This window comes from Bacillus rossius, chromosome 1, assembly GCF_032445375.1.
Source record: "Bacillus rossius redtenbacheri isolate Brsri chromosome 1, Brsri_v3, whole genome shotgun sequence".
NCBI classification, from domain to species: Eukaryota; Metazoa; Arthropoda; class Insecta; order Phasmatodea; family Bacillidae; genus Bacillus; species Bacillus rossius.
The window spans coordinates 331,173,330-331,196,762 of NC_086330.1; the positions used below are offsets into that span (position 1 = coordinate 331,173,330).

Here is a 23,433-nt window from a genome sequence, read left to right on the forward strand (position 1 = left end):
AAGAATATCACAAAGTTCCTGGAAGATATTTGATGAATTTATCATGGCACAGCCCTATACATGATGCTGCCCGTTCTGGCCGTAATGGTTTTCCCGACGCGACTAGTCACACGCGCAGCTCACTTCCTCAGTGGCGGCTCATGAATTTAATGCGCGTGAGGGGCGGACTTATACACGTGGTCCTGCGGTTACAAAATACACTCTAACATGACGAACGATATCTAGACGAACAAAACACTCAATATTATCTAACACTTAATAAACTGGGCTAGTGGCAGGTAGGCCTGTGTCTCCGGCGACTCTACGTGATACCTAGATGTGTCCCAGGGACTGATTCGTTAGTACGTTCGGTGGCACGTGTCGCCTGCTGGTTGCCCCGTGCGGGCCAAAACTAAGTAGCCGGTAAGCTAAGTTGGGGCGTTAAGCGCCGACGTAAAGTCTCGTAGACTTCCCACAGTACTTACGTATTACGTAGAACACTCATCTTGGAGCACTGATTTAATTAAGTTAAATACCTCATGGTAAATTGAGGCCGACCGCGGAACTGTACGTAAAAGTTTAAGAAGATATTACACTATTGAAAACTACATGTCGGTGAAAGCAAAGGTTGATGGTTCCGCGTTGCGCGCAGGCTGCCGGCCTGTCGGAGCTCCTGAAGGACACTCTTGGTTTCGCCGCGCGCGACCCCCCCCCCCCCCCCCGCCAGTCCTCCCGCGGAAATGTGTGAATTTCGCGAGAAACTGAACCGGCCAGGTTCGGGACAAATCGCACAGTGAAACATGATTTTGCAAGGACTGAAATATTAATTGATGAAAAATAATGTTTAATAAAAACCTGTGGAAAAATATACTTAAAATTATTTGTTGTAGTGCGGCGGAGGGATATGCCACACCCAGCCGGATCCTTCCGCCGGCATAGCATTCGTCGCCAGGCGTTCGCCTCGTCGCACGAACTACACTTTGCTGCGCGCACGAGCGCGTTCGGTGCACACGCCTTTGCGAGACGTTGATGAGGCATAGCGGTCTATGCGACATAGAGGAGTATTGGCGGTCGGCGTCACTATATTTCGCCCTCTTTATTTTTCCATTTTCGCAGTTTTTCCTCCAACTTCATACTACTTTTTTTCTTGTCTCTTATCTCATTCTTTTAACTTCTTACTTTTTTACTTTCACCTGTAACTCACTATCACTACACCATATGCACTACACGTAATGACACAAATCCAAAAATTAGTTTTTTTCATTACTTATAAATTATTTTAAACATTACTGTATGCTAACTGTTATTATAGGTGTTGATACCGAGCTCGTTGATACCGAATCCCAAAAGTTAAAATAAAATTTCCTGTTAGAGAAAGTTTTTGTTTAAGAAAATAACAATTTAGTTAGTTGGTACCAATGGTTTCATCAGTTACGGCGAATTTGGTAATCGAGAATTTTTTATTACTTGAAACGTTTCATTAAATTTTGTCTGATTTTTGCAAGAAAATTAAATCATGTGAAGTGAACATGACGCCACAAAAGTCCATCGGTGAAGAAATTATAGGTAAATTTATACATAACTGCCTTGCAAAATACTGTAATGCTTATTTATTGGAATGTGGACTTGACCTTAAGATATGATTGTCAATGCCATTGGTGCAGGAAATGTGTGTTAGTAATATTAGACATCCTTGACTACGATTTTGAAGGTTTTTCTATTTTCTGTTGCAGCTCGTAAAGGGTACTGGTAACTTAAGCTATAATTTATGGTGTGTTAGACAGATTTTTTGTATTATTTGTAGGTTGGAATTACTAGATTGCAGAGTAGCTTGTTTTTATATATAAGCAGCTGTTCTTTTGATGTTTATAGGAATTCTAGAAATTTTTATGTAAGTATATTTTTACCCTTAGTTAACTAGTTTTTTTATATTTGTTTAATTTAAACATGCTAGCAGTAATTTTTTGTTTAGAAAAACATTACAATAATTATTCTTCTATTCTACTCCTTTTGGTTACTGTACTCCAAAATCACAATATTTTTTTATCTATTGGGTATCCATCTTGCGATTGGGTTACTGTCTGGGGTCAAGGAGCCTCTAACCCCCCACCTCTCCAAAACCTATACCTTAGCATGCAACTTCGTCTTAATGGTCTCGCTCCCCCAAGTTACAACATTCAACCATTCAACTCATTTGAAGCCCTCACTGTCTTCACCAGAAAAGAGTGCTTTTTCCTCCTCATCCTTCTTCTGAACCCTCACTCATAGTCCCTCCCCCTCTTGTTTGTAAAACCCTTTTGATAGCTTATTATGCAGTTTAATCTTTTATTCCTTCGTCATGCTTCATATCCTTAAACATCCTTGCTAGTCTCTCTGGACATCTTATCTTCTGAAATGTGCCCTATGCCAGGTGCCTAACCATTTCTGATAGCATTGAGTCTACTCTTCCCATCATTCATCTCTTCTCCACATCCTCTATACCCATCTGGCTAGGCTACCCTTGTTTGTACTGTATTCCCTAACACCTCTATTCCTAGGAATGTGTTGCAACTCCACTTTGTGTAGTAATTTTTCCTTTACTGGTCTGCTCATCCCTTTCGCACCCTGCCTAGCCCTTGGCCCTTTCTTCACTACTTTGTACAGCCATTGTCCCCATCCTAGACACCTATGACACCCCTATATGTTGATACCCCTCTGCCTCCTTTATCTCACCTCACTATTTTTGTCTTGGATACATTGATCAACATTTTGTTCCCCTTATTCATCACTCTAGCTTGTATAAGTCCTGCAGATTTTGTTCTTCTCTCACCATCTAATGCATCACACCTCTGCACTTATCTCACCCCCATGTTTTTCATCATAACACATATAGCTGCCCCAAGAAACTTTCACCATATACACCCCATTCATTCCACTTTTTCACTGTCTTGACATAGATGCAAATGTTTTTCAAATATCTGTTATATTTGATTGGTGGACAGTTTCAACCCATTTTATCTCCCATCCCCTAACTTCTTCTTTTTCTATTATCCCTTGCCCTTTTCTGCCTCACAGAGTCAACATAATGGCATGGCTGGGATCACTGGTTCAATTGGAAACCCAGCATGACTGATTTATGATGCATTAGCAAATATGATATAGGACAATATGAGAAAGTCTGATCGTTTTCAATGGATGGCGTGCGAGACACGCTACTGCAGCGCCTCTAGCGGCATGAACTGAAGAATGCCCGCGAAATTCAAATTTACATTTGGCAGCATGCACTGTCTAGGTAGGGTTTTGGTCTTTTAGATTTGAAACTCGAAGTATTATCGATGGTAATATAATGCTCAATTACGTACATTACTATGAGAGTTGTAATTAAGTACGTCAGGTGAAAACATTACTGCTTGAAACTGTTAAATGCAGATAAGAAATCAGAAACGAAAGTTTTCCATTTCCGGAGGTCTCGTCCCAAACCGCTCATTATACGAAGGTTGGGGAGGGTTCATATTATAGTGGGGACCATGCGTGAAGTCGGGGGGGGGGGGCAGCATCCCCCTTCCCCCCTTTTCACCCCAATTTTTGATTTTCAGGAGGCTCCTACGCGAAGGCAATGAATCGTGGAGAGGTGGGAGTTAGTGCATTACATAGGGGGTAACATGCTCCAAGTATGGTTGGGGTTTTCTCACCCCCCTCCCCCCATTTGCCCCCTCCACCCTCCAAATATTTATATTCTGAAAGCTCCTAAGCCAAGGCAATGTATTGTGGAAAGGTGGGAGTTGGTGCGTGTTGTAGGGGTCACATGCTCCAAGTGTGGTATAAGGTGCATCCTAGCTGCTCCATTTTCTCTCCACCATCCTCCAAAGTTTTGGAATTTTTGAGGGTCCTGCTACAATACGGCTGGCATTGGGACAGTAGGAGGTTTAGCATGTCGCATAACTTATATAGGCCCCACAATTTTTTTTTTTTTGAAACATTGCATGTCGGTTACGAACCAGCCTGCGGTTTCAATTGACCTTGATCATTACAAAAGGGCAATTTTGCAACTGTAATCCAGGCCACATGAAATGTTAATGATTATTTCCTTTTTCTGTCTGTATAAACAGGTACATTACTTCAATAAATCATTATTATGTAGCCACATAACCACGTCAAATACAAGGAAACTCCAGTCAATACATAACCGAAGTGTAAAAAGAATTTATATTTTAACTCATTCGTGGGGCATGTGATTACTATATTGTTACGAAATAAGACCTGTTGTTTATCCCCCAAAAAAACAACCATTTTGCTAAACTTAAAATACTAAATTAATAAATAGATGAAAAAATTCATAATAATTAGCTATCAAAGTTGTTTCTTCCAAAATATATTTCATGGCGAATGATTTATGGCACATAGAGATACGACTGCCAAAGTTTTCTTGTGTCCATTACTTAGGTGCTAAAAATGTTAGTAAAATGGCTGTTTTCATAGTGTTAGACAGCAGCTACCTTCCAACACTTTTTTCTAGGTGTGTCCTTTGAACACATATGCAAGTACAATCCTGATCACATGTAAAGGTGACCGACACAATCAAAAAGAAAGTTTTCCAAATTTTGACAGTTCTCTTCTGAGAAAGATGTTGACCTTCAGTATTACCTGGCTTCCTGGAAAAAGTGTGTGTGCAATGCTGTTTGCATAGGCAATTCTCAGAAGTAAACTTTCAAAATTGTAACATTGCAAGACCCCTGCCCTCCTACCTAAATATTTTTCTTTTAAACTATTTTCATGAATGTAAACATTTCTTTAAAAAAAGTCTCTAAGAATATTTTACCGTTTTATGTATTTAAGGGTTGATATTTGCACTTGCTGTATGTTTTAAGAAGGTACTTTGTATTTTAACAGACATTTTTAATCATTACTATTTTTTAGGTAATCATTCACAAATAAGTCGCTGTACTAGATTTTTGCCTGTTTTGGCCTACTTTTTCAAGTTTTTCTCAATAAGTTGAATTTTGTAAAGTAATTTGTATTATGATCGCTGTTACATAATGTTATAAAACAATAGATTAGGTGTGGGATGTATTAGAGAGAGGCATAAGAGGCCTGTAAGTGCGAGTGAGAACGAAACAGTGATTCCCTGCCAACAGAGACAAAAGCTGGGATTTCCCACTGGTCGTGGGAACTGAGTGATCATTACTGTCTCACGGTGTGGGAGAAAGAACGAGGATGTAAAGTCCCTGGCTCTGTGTGTAGAAAACTGTTTTCAAGGTGTGTCATGTATTCTTATTGGCTTGGGATGTGTAGTGTGAATGAAGCGGGTGTGTGATTGGTCAGTGAGGTCATGTGACTGCCCTCCCTGCGTGAAGGACACAGTGTCAATATCTCACCTGTTGTCTGTCGATCGCTGCACCAGGAGGGCGCGTTCGGCGGCTTCTCACGAAATATGTAGTTTTGGATGCGGTTGTTTCGTCTTTCGGACAATAAAACTCTCAAATGAAAAAGGAAGAACATCTTTTTATTTTATTTCAAATAACGAATCGTAAAATACAAACACAACTTACATGAATAACACTTTAATTACAGGATCAGCCATGCAAGTTGTTAACAAAGTTGAAATTAAAGTCACAAAAATTTCACCTGCCTTTGGCTGACTCCGTTTTGTAAAGGAATGTGTTCGTGTAAGAGACAGAATTGGACCTCATCATCAGGACCAAGAACAATAGGCATGGGTGGCACCTCGAGGCTTGACTCTCTGTATAACACAAAAAGCCGTGAACACTGGCAAGCCACAATATGAACGTAAAAAAATCGTCTAAGAGCATGTTAAAAATCTTGGGTAAGTAAACAAATCAAATAACTTACAGAAAGAAAATGATAACTTTGTTTCTATTTTATATATTTTTTCTCTTTCAACTCATTCTTTACAGCAGCACAATTTGTGAATGAAGAAGCTTCCCCACCCTGAATCCACCACTGATTGTGTTAATTAGTGTCTTCTAGTAAAAAGTTTACCACTTGGATGCATGCCATGTTACACAAGCAGCCAGGATTTTGGGTGTTACAATACAATACTGTATGCATGTACCAGCACTAAGAGTGTGTATGTGTGTGTGTGTGTGTATATATATATATGTATATATGTATATATATATATATATATATATATATATATATATATATATATATATATAGACGCCACTCCCGCTGCCTGTCTAAGTTTTTAAGTAAATATTAACGTTGGAAAATATCTCAGGGGTTTTAACGGGGGTTCGGCCTCGTGGCTGCAGGCAAGAGCGCGTCACGATTCGAAACCTACCTGGGCTGTTCAGGCCACCCAGGACGCCTTGTAAATAACTGGTAAACGAATTGACACGACACTGCACTTTATTCAGAACCGATACACTTATTGGTCCAGGTACTGGCCGCGTCTGTTGTCTGACCGCTGCGACACGCGTGTCTCTATGTGTTAACGGTACGCGCGACCAGGATAGGTTGCAAAGTGGTATATACGGACTTATACAGTGGCCGATTATCAACGTGAAAGATGCGGCGGATAGTCGCGGAGCTACTGTGCTGCAACAACTTATGCAGACATTTACTTTAACATGGAGAACGGCACATACAAACGAATGTTCCAAAGTTATTTGCAATCTAACCTGTGGCGAAATATTAAAGTCCCGAAAAGTACATAAACCCGGTAAGCTGGAAACACACATGTTACAGTCACTTTCTAATTAGAAATTACTCGGTTAGATTGCACATTACAAGTTACACATTTACAGACGATGAAAGTTAAGAGGCGTAAGTTAACGAGTAAGAACTCGACACACGTTGCTAAGAGTCTTCGACGATAACAATTGGCTTTGAAGCCGAAACTGCGTAACTCAATTACGCTGTCCTTAATCTCTGGACATGAAATTACGTAATAAATGCAAAGCTCCCTGGGGGGATAAAATTAATTAGTTAACGAGTCGCACGAAATATCGTGCGACTGAGTGGGGTCGGCGCAGAGCTGGTAAAAGGATTATAAGAACTTACACTATTGCTGAGACTTGGATGTAGTGCGAAAGTTGATGGCTCTGCGTTCGCGGAGCGTCCGACCCCTGCGAGCTCCCGACGGTAACTGAGCGCGAGACTGCCCTGCGGCCTTGCGCCTCGACACGTGCAGCGCGGGAAAACAGCTCCGACCAGTTTTGGACTTAAATGACATATTTCACAATATATGACTATAAAACAATTGGACATAATTTCCCTTGAATTAATTATCTTTTAATTGTTATTAATTTAGTTGTTTTTGATTTAAAAGAATAATTAATGATTTAGTTTAGCGCATTGCCACACCCGGCCGGGCGCTGTAATCGACTCGGTGTTCGATGCGGTGCACTTACACTCACTCGGCGGCCATCACGCTCGGGCGTGTTCGATGCACTTAAGAGTAAGTGTTGTGACATAACGGCCTGTGCGAACCAGAGGGAGCACCGGCGGTCGGCATCAAAAAAAAATATATATATATATATATATTAAGTAAACATTACATAGATCCTCAGTGAGTTCCAAGATGGCTCAAGGATGTAGAACAAGTAAAGAAATACATGGATAGACAAAAAACATTACAACAATAGTAAACAAATAATCTACATCATAGAAAGACAAAATACAAAATATATGTAATATGAGTAGCTAATGAAAATACACTTTCAAATATATATATATATATATATATATATATATATATATATATATATATATATATATATATATATATATATATATATATATATATAGCCATATTATCATCATAGTTATACAAATCTAAGTAAGAGTAAATTGATCAAAGTTTATGACACTGCATTTATACATACATTATTACTTTAAAACATAATACTTGTATTTATACTCTACAATCAGTATCACAATGACATATAAATCGGTTATTCCTTTAAGAAGAGACACCACTTAACAATTTAAAAATTTGTCCACAGAATAAAAGGCATTTGTTATTAAACAGTCTCTTAGCTGGTTTTTGAAGCTTTGTTGTTGTGCCTGCATAGCTCTTTGTTATCATGGGAAAGCTTATCAAACACTTTTATTGCAGTGTAATACGGACCTTTTTGGGATAGACTATTTTGCGGACAGTGAATACAGTTTTGCATTCTTGTGGAATATGAGTGAAGAGAAGACTTTACCTGAAATGATTCAAAATAATCAGAAAGAAATGCCAAAATAGAATAGATGTATTGACTGGGCAAAATAAGAACTTTCAATGTTTTTAATAGCGGCCTACAAGAGCTATTCTTTCGGAATATTAGTGTTATTGCTTTCTTCTGTTGTATCACATGTCAGATGTGAATGCTGGACAATACATAGAACTTAACCAAGACACAGTCACCCAGCTCAATGCATGAACCAACGTATTTACACTCAATTACTACCCTGAACATTAAGTCTCACTGTATATATTGATCACGTTAAAATTTTTGAATGGCTTCTAAAATCGAGATTTGACTATCAATACAGCTGTACACATTAACAATTTGTATAATAATTACAGCTACTTATAGTTATCATGGAATTAATAGTAGATTAGAACAAATAACAGTTTAAAAAATTAAAAAAACACGCTTTTATAAGTAAACAAAACTAAAAAGTAAAAAATAAATAAGAGTTTAAAAAAACTAAAAAACACACTTTTATATGAAATCCAACTAAAAATAAAAAAATAAATTTTAATAAATTGAATTTAAAAATAGTGTAAAATAAAAAATGTATTTTATTTTAAAAAAAAGTGTTGGGTGCTGTTTAAGATATTATCAAAATGATAATCCTTCTACTCATATCTGTCAGTAAAATAATTATAACAATTGACACCATGCAAAGTGCCCCACGCTTTTTTCACAATAATACTAGTATTTTTCATTCATTATTGTTTTAGGCTTATTTTAAAAATTATTTCCTCAATTTCTTTCAGGTAAAAATCCTTAAACTGTAAGTTTTGCTCTCTATCCAAATATGTTTTTGATATATCAACTGTCAAACTTATCCATATTTTCCATGTTTGATGTCTTTTATTTAATGAGTTACTGACCTTGGCATAGTTTGGAGTATTTGTAACTGCTTGGTGTAGATTTGCAGGTTGGTGTTCGAGTGGAATTTCAAAAATCTGCCCATCAGGTGTAGCTATTGAGGTTATGCATATGGTGTTTGATTTCCCATCTGCTGTTAGTTTCACAGCAAAATCACACTTCAATTTATCCATGTTTCGTGAAATATTTGCATAAAATGTTGTTTTATAATAATGTTTCACTCTTGGTTAATTGGTAAAATGAAACAAAGACGTAATTGTGTTTCTCTATGTAACGAAAGAAACAACATTTAAAGCCCTTATTTCAGGTTTCTTTCTTCATATTTTTACAAATATAGATAATATTCTCTTCAAGAAAGTATATTGTTCACAATAATCATAACCCACTCTCACTTCTCATTTAATTAAATGTCACAATATTTAGTAGGCTTTGTTTATATCGCGCCAAAGACAAACTGAAAGAAAAGAGTTCGCACATGAGCTAAATTGTTTTCTTAACAAATACGTCTTTACTTCATTTTACCAATTATATAAATTGACAAAAATCTTATTTTGCAAATTGATTAATGGAATAATCTTATCAAATTAGTGTATTGTCATCGGTCCTCGATAAATCTACAAAGTTTGAATGAAATCTGGCCGTTTAAAGTGGGTCAAAATCGCACCCGAGGGAGTCGGTTACAAACATACAAACAAACAAACATACAGGTGAAGCTAATATAAAGCGTGTAAAAACCATCAGTCATATTTCACACGTGCTTGCCGGATGATACACAAAACTCAATCATGTATCTCCATGCAGGTAGCAAACAAAATGTTTTACAACTAAAACACAACTTTATTTGTGCAATATTTTCTTTGCTTTTCTGTTTTCTTTTTTCTGCAAACTTCTTGATGCACTATCGTTAGTTGTTTTCAAGAAACACTTTATTAAAACGTTAAAAAATTTGTCTGAATATATATTAATGCAATCTAGGCACACTGGACAGTCTGCATCTACTTGTAGCATTTCCTTCAACTTGGATTTAACACCCGAACGGGATTCATTGAGAAATGTTGTAAAGTTACTCTTGAAAAGTGAATGAATTTTGTTTGAAAGAATGGATGCATGAGAAGTGGGGTGCAAGAAATTTGTGTCGTCATACTTTTTCATAGAAATGTGAATGTTACTTGCTGAGAATGATTCCTCCAATGAAGACAGATGGTTTTTACAAATATCGTGTTTCAGTCTGCTACATACCCATCCTGAAACATATGCAACACTATTCTCTTGTAAAATGTCTATGCCAGCTTCAGCTTCTTCACTACCGTCACCTATCTCAATTTTCACCGGACTGGTAAGAGCGATTCCAGCACAATGCTTCTTGAAGTCAGATTTCAGCAATACACATTTGGAGAAATCCAACTCGCAATTGCCATCAGGGGATGGCATCAATAGCTGATTACACATCACACTTCTGATAGCTGACCGAAATTTGGAACAGTCTGGTGTCACGTTGTGGAAACCTTTGCTCCTTATTACAGAAAACATATTCTCCAGGCAGTCTTGTGTGAGTCTACGAGTCAACAAAAATTTGAAGTTGAATCTGTTGTGTACTTCATCCCACAGCTGTTTAATTGAGGAAATGTTGAGGATCCAACCTTTCACACATGGTGGTACAGACCTCTTGGAATTTATAAAAGTTAACTTATGTAATTTTGCCTCGATTTCTTCCAAAAATTTCCAGTGTGAACTGCCGTTTGAAACAGCTCTTCGAAATAATTTTGCATCACATTTCTGGGCTGAGTTGAAAACATCAAACAGTGAATCAAAGTCACTTATAAACTGTGCTGTAAAAACGGAGGTGCTCACCATGCTGTTAAGAGCGACATGTGTCAGTATGCCACGACTGACCGAATGACTGAGAAGCTGTGTAGCTAAACGTACTCTCATTGGGGAAAAAGGTGGCAATTCTATATGTTTTGTTGTTAACTTAGGTGCCAGTCTTGGGTTCATCACTTTATCTTTTTCAAAAAATGCCACAATGTGTTTAAAAGATGCCACCTTTCCATTATACAATGCATCAAATTTTTTTAAATTGTTCCTTACCGATTTCAATAGATGGGGTGCATCGAAGAAAAAGTATATCTTCTCTCCATTTGAGACAATGTATGGATTATCAGGTGAAACACCAAGGATTCTATGCAATTTCAAATTGTTAGGAGCCTGGTCACAAACAACTGCCTTAACGACAACACCTATTTCCTGTAATTTTTGAACAGCAAGTTGAATAACTTCTTTCAGAGTTTCAGATGCCATGGAGCCTGATGTAAGGTAGTACCCTAGAATTTGTTTGAAATTTTTTCGCAAACCTCGCAGCATCAGCACGGTAGCCTGGTTGGCAAAAGACAGCTGGGGATCTATAGTTGAGTCACAATGCCTTACATCCATTCCCAAATCAGGGTACCCTTCAAAAACATCAGAAGAAGAATTGTACGTAATGTTCTCTTTCAATGACATCTCGTCAAATACTAGAGATACTACCCGATCTTCAACAGGCAACTGTGACATTTTTAACTTCAGAAGTTTCAAAATGTTTGGGTTTATACCAGGAGTTACTGAAAGATCCTGGAGCCACAAACGTAATGATCTTACTGTTGGTAACCCAAAGAAATTCTGCAAAAATTTGTAAGCTTTTGGAGAACAATAGTAAACAGCGGAAGCAAAAGTTCTGTCGAATTCAGTATAGCGCCGACTTCTGCCTTTTTTCTTTTTGTTGAGAAGCAATGACAATAAAAAACTATTTTCATCAAAACACTTTTTTAAGTTTTCAACACTAGATGATGACACTTGTTCCTCCAAAGCAGATTTTTCTTCCCTAATTGCCCGTATTAGTCTCCGCTGTCTACAAACCGTTTTCTGGGCTCGCCGTAATTTCTGCTGCAGTGATTTGATTTCGAGGTCAACATTCATCCTCCTACGCTTTGGGATTCTGGCATCAGGAAGAATTTCTGAAACAAAATGAACTTTATTGCTAACTAATAACACACAAAACTATGTAGTATCTGACATGTTTACAATAACTGCAGGGCAATTAACTTAGCCTTTTTGAAATAACGTGGTCAAAAACTACTATTGCAAAGATTATAAAGTGACTGTGATGCAAATGATAACACAGGAATGTTCAATAAAACACAACCATATATAGAAACCCAAATTTGGTCTCATGAATCAAACAAAATCAGCCAAATAACAACTACATACTAAGGTATTATCACTATGGAAACCTAGGCTGGGAGTGATGTCTTGATAATGTGTGTCAATGTTAACCCTTCCATAGTGCATGTACATACAAAGTAGTCAGCAAAGCTCCCTTTCAGAGTAGCACTGAAATAATAACCTTCATTTGAACTTTCTCATCTTTAATTTAACTGTTTGGATAAACGTTTAACACGCTAACCTCAAATTTCTACCAAGTCAAACTTCAAATACATTATCTGTGTTTCGTAACCAGTCATCATGGTGGAACATCAGTCTTCAACAACATATTGGCCTGTAAGGGTTGACATGTCACAAGTACAAACATGACATCAGCTTAATTTCAAGGACAGAAGAATGATCTCTAATGTGAGGCTTTCTACCTATTTCAACCACATGTAGGTAATTTCTTTTATAGTTTAATTCTCAGAAATGATTTTTAAAAACAGCAGGCTATCATAAATTATAAAAATGTTATTAGCGACTAACAAAATACCTTACATCCAAGCTATGTCTTTTTTATGAGTATATTCCTTTTGCAAATAGCATTTCAACTCTAAATTTAACAATTATGCAACATGCAAAGAAATTACAACATATACATACCTATACACACTAGGAGAAATTTTGGGTGAACTCTAATATTCAATTCCGGAAGTAGGGGAAGTATATGATTTAAAGAAAGGTGTTTATATGCGAGGTAAGTGTAGGAAATATTAATTGTAAAATAGATGAGCCGAGGTGATTTGATAAGATACTGAAAACAAAGTGAAAATTTGGTTAGGTTAGGTTAGCTACATAAAAAAATTAAATCAAAAATTATCGACAGGAAAAATAAGTTACCAACTTGATTATCCGAAAATACTTACTATCATATCTGGAAGGTACTGAAAACCAAGCAAAAGGTTGGTTAGGTCAGCTACATAAAAAAATTAAAAAAAATAGCTACATGAAACAACATTATTTTAATATTAGAGAGTATTTTGTAGAAGGTATGGAAAACAAAGTGAAAGGTTGGTTGGTTAGGTCGGCTGCACAAAAATACTTAATAAATAAAATGTAATATCAGTAATAAATGAAATAGAAAAATATTATCAGGTACATTTTATGGTGTAGTGTTCTAGAATATTCCCCATTAGGTCAACCATGAAAGTCCCGTATGTTTTACTTGTAAGGAGACTGAAGGTATATTTTAGCTCGTAAAAATTAAAACGGTGTCTGATAGTACCTAATGTATTTTGAGATACCAGTATTTATTTGCTAATTATTCTCGTTTTCTGTGTCTCTTATACACAGTCTGAATGCTTTTTAGACTAAGTTTGCACGTTATATTTCTCAAAACTACGTCTATTGATATATTTTTACATAAAAATACATAATTAATGATGACACATACCTGATTCCAAAGACAAGTCTTTCAGTTCGCATGGCTCATCTACAGTGGGACAGCTGTGCAGTTGTCTTTTCTTTGGGCTTTTACGCTGGTTGGTATTGCTCTTCGAAGCAGGAAGGTTTTGAGTTGGTACAACACCCCTTAGTAAACTGTAAATATAAGAAAAACTGTAAACTTCTTAAACAAATGCATACGTACCACATTAGCCTAAGACGAACATACAATATGACAATATTTACTAAATCTTATCAGCTTTCCACAAAATGTATACCATTAACACACAGTTTTGTTTATTTGAACAAGTATAAAGTTTATAACTGGGCAAATTTTGGTAAATTCACATATAGCCTTCAAGCCCTCTTGAGGTTATGTGTTACTGTATGGTAGCTCAATTATTAATTATTTTGAGCTTCATTGAATAGTTCTAAGAGCAATCTCCTGCGAAATGTCTGCAACTTACCAAATGATCAGGATATAATTTTATTTGCGAGATACCTATATTTCACAAATGCTGCTTTAAAGAAGTCACCTGTTGAGGTCAGTAAGTTAAAAGTCATGCTAAAAACAAACCCGTATTTTAACTAAAAATTTGTATTACTGACGTTCTTCTTACCCTTGTGAAGGCAAATTGCGATTGCGAAAATCCTCGTTTTTGAAATGGTCGGAACAAATTACTCTTGTGTATAAACCACCAGGCCCACTTTTCTTTAGGATTACATCGAGGTCTGCTCTTCTAGACATCAGCACCCATTGTTTGCATCTACGGAAAGACAAAAAAGGTTTTTAATACAATAACAGGCATTTTTTGCAATAAAAACATTATGTTAAGCGATACTACAAATGGAAACGAAGCCTAGTGTACTTATTGGTTTGGGTCCTTTGGAAACCTAAAAAACGACTTGGAACAGTTTGCAACGTTATAATTATTGCAGCCGAACATTGAACAAATATTTCCTGCCATAATTAACAACCACTCGTTCAATAAATTGCAATTTTCACGCACACAAAATACCGTCACCAACCATTCACTTTACACTTCATCATTGTTCTAGCAGTACACGCCGCTAGAGGCGCTGACATCCGTGTCTCCGTTTTTTTTGGTTACTTTCCCATATTGTCCTTATACCATATTTGGCATTAGCTTGTTCAAGTCACTGTATAATCATACAGTCTAGCCAACTAAAATACCTTTAACTTTTCTTGTCACCCCCGATTAGCTTTTCCAAGCCTCAATTAGACAGAGACTAATATTTACTGTTTCTTGTATCTCATCTCCTTTCCTATGATATTATTTACTCTTGCACTCTCCTGCATTCATCTTTATACTTTTTATTCATGTACGTGAAGTTAAATTTTAAGTTTGAGTAAAACAGCATTATACTACTAACATTTTACTAGGTTTTTCGGTAGTTATAGTGTGGCTACTGGAAAAATTAACAAGAATTATATCTTTAATATTTGTTTTTGAACCAAAATGCTCTTGTATTTTATTTTATGTGTAAATGTCACTGTCTGTCAAATTAGAAATAGTGATACACACAAATATTTCTGTAGGCAGCCAATGGTGTGAATAAGATTATTGATCAACCATCTTACCAGTTATTCATTCTGTTAAACATTTGGCTTTAATGACAGGAATCTCTCACTGCATGATCTAATCATGTACTCTGTGCATTATCCTACTAATATTATAAACATGAAAGTTTGTAAGTATGGATGGATGGATGTTTGTTACTCTTTCACGTAAAAACTACTGAATGGATTTGAATCACGGGATGTGCACTCATTAGAGAGATGCTTGAACAACGTTTTGTTTGTGTGCACGGCCGTAAGAGCGCTAGTGTGCTCACTGCCCAATGTTTGTTTACGATTCGTTGCCAAGGCTCATTTGTATTGGCGGCAATTTTTCTTTCGTATTTTTGTTTAGGGCTTTAGGTTATTTGCGTGCTACTTGCTTATTGCTTCGTAGGTGGAAACTGGAAAATATCTGGCGTTTATGTATTCAATTATTTAGTGGCCATATTTTCATTGAGGTACATTGTTAAATTGAGTATAAAATTACGTATTAAGTAAAATACAATGCCGCCACGTGTACGAAAATGCTAGCCTGTGACATAAATGGTTTTAGCATAAATAGCTACTTAGGTCATTCTTCCACCAATGTTTAAACGGTTAGTACTGTGCACGGCCACAACAGCGCTGAAAATAGCGTTCTAGCTGTTATTCAGAGAGTGGCCTTTCTATCCCTCCCTCTCTTTTCTATGATTTGAATGAAATTGGGCCTACAGCTAGCTTATAACCTGGATTAACACATAGACCCCATATTAATATGAAATTCCATTCCTAAGGGAGTGAAAAAGTGATAATTTCATTTTATAACAGAAAAAATCATAGGTCATAGACATACAAATAGTGAGTGAGTGTCATTTCTCTATGTCTGACACACTATCATACACATACATAGTAAGGTCTGGCAAATTAATATTTTTCTCCTTGGTGAGACCAGTCTGCTTAGTGGAGCTCGCAGCGGCTAGCAAAATAAAGGCGCTAATAACAGTTTTGTTCTTAACTTCGTCAATAGATAGAGTTGCCTTGAATTTTACACGCACCATCGTTTGATGCGTTTGTAATTTTCGTTTGTTTGTGCCGTATGCGTTCCTATACCATTCATCCGATTGCGATGAAATTTGGTGATTTGTTATGCACATGCCCATGAAGGTTACTGAGACGGTATAACTATTTTTCAATAATTGGAGCACGAATCGTGTCAAAAAATGTGTATTTCATTTTATATAGCGGCACTTCGTCTGTTTTTGTTGTATAAGTGCGCACGCATGACACAATTTATTTAAATATAAAAGAGAGACAGAGATAGAGTGATTATATATAGAGTGAGATAGAGATGGAGAGATAAGTTGAGATAGAGCGAGGTATAGAGAATGAAATGGGTTAGATAAAGAGATATACCTATAGATTTAAGAGCTATATAGAGACTTATATATAGAAGATATAGAGATAGTGAGAAGTATATATGTAGATATAAAGAGATAAATAGAAATAGAGAGATACATAGATGTATGTATATAGATGTAGATAGAGATAAATATATGTAGAGAGATGGATAGATGATTTGTATATGTGGAACTACTTCAAACATATTACAAAACAAAACTAAATGAGGCATTGCAATGCAGGCCAAGCATTAGCTAGGTAATAGAATCTTTTCAATATTAGTGATCTCTTATTTTTCAGCTTTTTTCTATATTGCTTTATAAAGTCTAAATTATATACAGACCAGATAAATAACTATAAACTGGCAGAACAACGTCTGTCGGGATCTGAAAGTGATATAAATTAATTTTCACACTTGACATTCAAATTAAGAAGACAATTACTAACTACACCCTGTGTTCAGCGCGGGCAACGCCGGTTATTGTAACTAGTCAGATATAAATTTGAATGATTCTGTCTATTTTTAATAATGGTGTCAATGTATAATAAATTTAGTTCATCTTTATATTTTAGGTAAATGCCATGACAAATCCAGTCAAGAATTGTGATGAATAATTAAATACTGTGAAAGATCTTAAATCTGACATTCCAGGGGTTGGTGGTATGTTCTGTAATTAGGCTCCAATAGAGCAGCTCGGCTTTAGATATTTTTCAGTGAAGCCCGGGTGTTTGCCTTGGCTGTCAGATCGCATCACTGCGCTGCCAAAGTGTTTTAGTTTATTTTACTGTGAGTTGTTCATCTTTACTGTGTGTTTTTATTTCAGGTCAATTTTCACATTTTACATTTCTGTTAAAGTATATTGACCTTCGCTAATCCGGTTGACCAATGTGCCGGATTAAAGAGTTGCATAATTCTAATTATTAGGAACAAGATGATATGGTGAATTGCAGTAAAACCAAAATAACACCGAAAAGCATGTCAAAACACTGCATAACACCGAAATGCAAGTTAATACACCATGTGCAAGTTATATCATGGAATTAAGTATTTAAGTAGCATGTAACCAAACCTGAATTCAAATCACAAAAAAAAAAAACTTTACGTTTGAAATTCAAGCAATGCCGGTATATTTGGACAAAAACTTGTACCAAAGTGCATGGATAAGCAAAATTAATAGTAATTTGTTTTATTGTGCATCTCTTATTAAATCACTTTTAAACCACAAATGCCCGCCAATTTATTTTTATTCTTAATGTTTCTGTTTTAGACCAATTTATTACAAATTATTTTATTGTAATAATGAAGCATATAAATTGCACTTATATTTTGGTGGAATAAGTAGCCTATTAAAAAACATTTTTATTAAAAATAAAATATAAGACTGTAATACAGTAGAATCCAGCTTATCCGAACTAATTGGGACCGAACCCTGTTCGGATTAGCGAAAATTCGGATTAGGAGGAATTTTGTCATATAATGCCATGTATTGTCTTTTTGAAGTGTATTTAGTGTCTGATATGTCAAATATGTATGAAAGGTCAGACGAAAAATACACCTTTATTATTTAGCGTACATATTTAGTATCATATAATTTTTTTAATTACTCACATGGCCTAAACTGTAATTTCAAATATTCTGAGTTTAACAAATCCAACAGCCTACATTACATGACAACATTAGGTCAAAATGAAGGGCATTTCGTGAGTGTGTATTAGTGGAAGGGCAGTGACCTTCAACCAGAGTAAATAAAGACCCCATCCTCCTTCCCGCATAGGCTTACGCATTCCTCTCCTCTTCCGTTCCCAACTATGATGAGTGAGACAGTCAGTGCGTCACATGCTACTGCTGTGTCACCTGTTACTGCGCACTTGCCCTGTGTTTTGTGACCCCTTGTGAGCGGTGTGTAGTGTGGTTTTTTACATTCTGTGCTTGGCCCTGCTGTTGGTTATCATGACAAACAAGCGTAAACATAACTCGTGTACATTAAAAGAAAAACTGGAAGTGCTGAAAAGACTTGACAAAGGTGAAAGTGCCACTCTGTTATCGAAAGAATTAGGTGTCTACAAAGCAACCATTTCCGATTGGAAAAAGAACAGAGGTATAATTTAGCAGTTTTGTACTACCACAAGTGAAAAAATTATTGAAAAACGTAGCAAAAAGACAGTGTCTTCTTACGAAAAATTGGTCAAAGCACTTTTTTTATGGTTTACCCAAGAAAGACAAAAAGGAATCCCTATCACTGGCCCTCTGATTCAAGAAAAAGCGCTTCAATTGAACAAGCTCATGGATGGTGACGCATTATTTACGGCTAGTTGCGGTTTCTTAGACCGATGGAAGAAACGACATGGAATCAGGCAGCTTACAATAATTGGGGAGAAACTGTCAGCGAACAACGAAGCAGCTTTTGAATACCTTGAGGAGTTCAAAGATATCATTTCTTCCTACTCGCCACAGCAAGTTTATAACGCGGATGAGACGGGACTTAACTTTAAAGCATTGCCTACCAAAAGTCTGGCATCGCAAGAGGTACAATCTGCATCAGGGTTTAAAATGGATAAACAATGCCTAACTGTGTTAGCCTGCTGCAACGTTTCTGCCACAAATAAGCTTCCACTGATGGTTATCAGCAAATCGGCCAAACCACGCTGTTTTAAAAACATGAACAGAAACCAAAAGAAAGCTTGGATGGATCGTGTCTTGTTTAAAGACTGATTTGAAAAACAATTTGGGCCAAAAGTAAAGGCTTAAAAAAGCAAATGGATTGCCTCCTATTGCTTTGTTACTCATAGACAATGCTCCGTCACATCCTGAAGAAATGTAACTTTTTCTCCCACCAAACGTCACTTCAATTTTGCAGCCAATGGACTAAGGAGTTCTGCAGGCTTTGAAACAGAATTACAGAAAAATGCTTCTTCCTAGCCTGCTTGAAGAGAATGAAGAACTGATAATCTTGCATAAACACAAAAAAATCACCATCAAAGATGTCATTTACTGGGTAGCAGAAGCTTGGGAGAAAACACAAAAGAAATCTTTACAGAAATCATGGAAAAATCTCTGGCCTGATTTAGAGATTGTCCAAACGGTCTTCCCCTCGGCAAAAGAAAAGTTTGAACTTCTTCAACTATTGAAAAAAATGTACCAGGTTGCGAAAATGCAGAGGAGTGCGTTGAAAAGTGGACGGCCATTGACACCTGTGGCCACGAGGAATACACAGATGAAGATTTCATAGCAGATGTGCAGGGAAGTCAACTGATCTCGATGCAGATGACAGTAAGTAGGAAGGGAACGCGCCAACTGATGTTGTTTCTCACACTGCTGCAGCCAGTGCCCTTGATCTGGCTTTGCGCTACGTCAAGCAACATGCCGATGCAACCCCAACAGATGTTATGTTTATGCGGCGTTGGCGAAACATTGCACCTTAAAGCCGATTTAGTGAATTGCGTCAAAGGAAGATTACTGACTGTGCCTCTTAGTTAATGGTTTGCTTTTTTTTTTCGTTTTGTTTTGTGTCAATCCTGTATAGAATGTGAATTCTAAATTTAGTATGTAAGTAAATTCAAAAATTTTCAATACGTACATATGTATTTAAGTACTATGTAGGTAATCATATTTTTTCTCTTTTCAGTTAGACAGTGAAATAGATAAATTATAAGTTTCTTATGTACATATTAATAAACGTACAACATTACTTGAAAAAACTAGTTTTTCTTTACTTTTCCTAGTTCTTAAATGATATAAAAATTAATTTTTTTTGTCCTAAGCCTGTTCGGATTAGCGTGACTCCACTGTATTCTGTTTTGAAAAACTAAATTCAACTAAAAATTAAACAATAAAATCTTGTCTCTACCAATTCTATACTAAGCGGTACATGTGCATGTCGTGTGCCCAGTTTGAGGTGACGTGAATCTCGAGAGCGAGCATGTCTCTCCTGACCGGCCGCCTAGTGGTGGTGACCGGCAGCCGCCAGTGGCCCGTCCTGTCCGGGTGCTGGAAGCACGCCCACACCGCCACCGCGCCGTCCCCTAGCAAGCAGAGCCGCGACCAGCCCGTGGAGCCCGTTATCCCCATCTTCCGGTACGCCCCGCGGCACTGCGACAGGATTGCCCTGCGCGACCGCCACGGGGACTACACCTACCGGGGCGTGTTCCTCAGCAGCCGCCAGCTGGCCGCCGAGATCTCCTCGCTCCTCGGGGGCCGCAGGAACGAGCGGGTGGCGTTCCTCTGCCCCAACGATGCTTCGTACCTGATTGCGCAGTGGGCGTGCTGGATGAGTGGCCAGATAGGTGAGAGTGCACACGTACATCAGGAAACAGTGGAGTAGTGATTGGGATAGAGTTAGCGAAGCAGTGTGGTTGTAAAACTAGAAGCCTTAAGTGTGAATCCAAGAAAAGCCATCCTGCCTTTGGTTATATATTTTTTTATCAAAATCTCTTCTTACTGTAGGCCAGGACTAATACCTTTCTCAAAATATGTTGTTTAAGTATCAACCTGTAATGACCGTGCTGTTGATGTAACACAATGTGGAATAAATAAACCTGTTTGGTAATTTCTTCTTATGGCAGCATAAATAGCCAGACTTTACAATATGTCCTTGATGTGCTAGAACTTGTTTTACCATTTCAGAAATTGATTGTTTATTCCTCAGATAATCTGTAAATGAATTTTACTACTTTTTGCATTTTTGTATAATGTATATTTTAAAAGTCATATTTTTCATTTAATATTTGTGTGTATTTATTAATTTCATACAAAAGAAAAAAAAGAACTTTTTTGTTGATATTTTAAATGTTGGAGACTACTTGTACCTAAACATAAATATTCAGATTAACAATGGGGTTTTACAAATAGAAATTAAATTCATTTTGATTATGTCAGTGTTTTCATATTCAACCATTTTTGAGACTGCTTTGTGTATAACCTTGGTAAGAGCTCTATAAATCCTGTTGGCCATGTCACCTAACTTTTTCCTTGATGGCAAGTAACTTGCAGTGGTTTTGAAAATATCACCCAATTTTGTTGTTACAAAACTTTGTACACAAATGACTGGGTTCGAGAAACTGGGGTGGTATTTAAAATGATAGTAGTTAACTCTGATTACCGATATTGTACCAAATTTCTGTGTAGGTACCGCGTTGTACCACTTCTAATGTTTTAAATTTAACCTTTAAATGTAACTGCTAATGAAAGCATATCTTTTTATTGCCGGCTCCTAGATTTTGTGCGTGGTTCCAAATATCGTAATAAGACAGTATGGCGAAGCGTGATACATTTTACTGCATTCACTCACTTAAAACACATAGTAGCATAACTTAGGTGCACTCCACACCTTCAGGTTCACCGGCATCACTTGTCTCGTGTATTTCTTACTAGTTTCCCATGCTGTCTAGGTCTTAGGTGGCTCCTAAACTTTGAGAGACTACCTGGGCACTACCCCTGCACGGCTGAGCAGTGCCGGCCTGTGTTGCAGCGGTGCCGATGTGCCATGGCCACCCGCCGCCCCTGCTGGAGCACTACGCGAGCGACTGCGGGGCGGGACTGGTGATCACCACCCAGGAGCTGAGCCCCAGCCTGGACAAGGTGGCCTCGAGGGCGGGCAGCCGGCTCCTGGTGCTGGACGACGCCCTGCGCGTGCTGGCCATGAAGCCCCCCGCGCCCCTGTCGCGCCTCGCCCAGCTCGACGAGGACCCCGGGGCAGCGCGCGAGGAGGTGCTGGAGGCCGGCCAGGAGCCGGAGTTCTACAGCGACGCGGCCGCCATGATCGTGTACACCGCCGGCACCACCGGCATGCCCAAGGGTACAGGGCTGTCAGTTTATATCATCCGTTTTATACAGACATGATGAAATAACAAAAGATGTGACCCATCAGATGGTAAAGAAAGACAACGTGTACTATGGAACTACATATGGGCATCCCACTGCACAGTTCCAAGCCTTCTTTTTAACTTGAGAGATTTTTTTGTCTGTACATACTGTAATTTAATGGTAATGTAAAATTTTTGTAATAGATTACAAACGATAAAATGTTTTACACGTGTGCAGACTGCAGCATAGAAATATTTTACCATCATATCAACTTAGTGTTAAATGATGTAAATCTATGTTTGATATTGGAAAAAAAGGAAAATTTCTCAACACATCTCTGTCCGGAAAGTCAAGGAAAAGTTGGTGAATTGGGAATTGGCCAGAGACAGGTAAATTTACTTGAAATCCTGGAAAAGTAATGTAAATTCCCCAGTAATAGTAATTTGTCATCAGAATGTGGAAGTGTTTTTGCATAGTCATACACACTTAAAAATGGAGTGTGGAAGGTTCTGTTTGAACCAGGCCAACTTTGGTAATAATGGAGGCGGGATTGTTTTAAACTTCTTCCAGAAAATTGCAAAATACATAAATAATTTAAAATAATAATTAGGGAAATTTGTAATGTAAGAAATTGTAATGTAAGAAATTGTAATGTAATTTGTAATGTAAGAAAACATTAAGTATTTCATAGAATACTTGTAACTATCTCATTTAACATGAAAATATCACTTAAATCTAAAATTTGAATGGAAACTAAATGATATGATAATATCTAATATTATTGGTTTAAATTAGCAATGCAGCTTGCAGAAATCCATGCGGTTAGATGAAAGTCCTCACCCTTTATTAAATATATTTCTATGTAATTAGATGTATTCTATTAGCATATTAATTTTGAATTTATTGACAACATTTACCTGTTGTAGCTTTCACCAGAAGCAGTTTTGTAAGTTAGGATTTGTTGCTATTTCTCTTTAGATGGATTTTATTTTACACTACTTATTTCTTTTTTGTAATGT

At 37.1% G+C, this 23,433-nt stretch overlaps 1 protein-coding gene across 1 annotated transcript in view; it reads left to right on the forward strand.

Moving 5' to 3' along the window:
- The first annotated feature begins 1,302 nt into the window (after nt 1–1,302).
- LOC134528047 (malonate--CoA ligase ACSF3, mitochondrial-like) overlaps nt 1,303–23,433 on the forward strand; it is a 46,240-nt gene continuing 24,109 nt past the window's right edge. Inside the window, exons 1-3 of the mRNA XM_063361248.1 lie at nt 1,303–1,545; nt 20,502–20,895; nt 22,080–22,406. Coding sequence (XP_063217318.1) covers nt 20,532–20,895; nt 22,080–22,406 — 691 coding nt within the window. The 5' untranslated portion in view covers nt 1,303–1,545; nt 20,502–20,531. The remainder of the gene's footprint in view (nt 1,546–20,501; nt 20,896–22,079; nt 22,407–23,433) is intronic.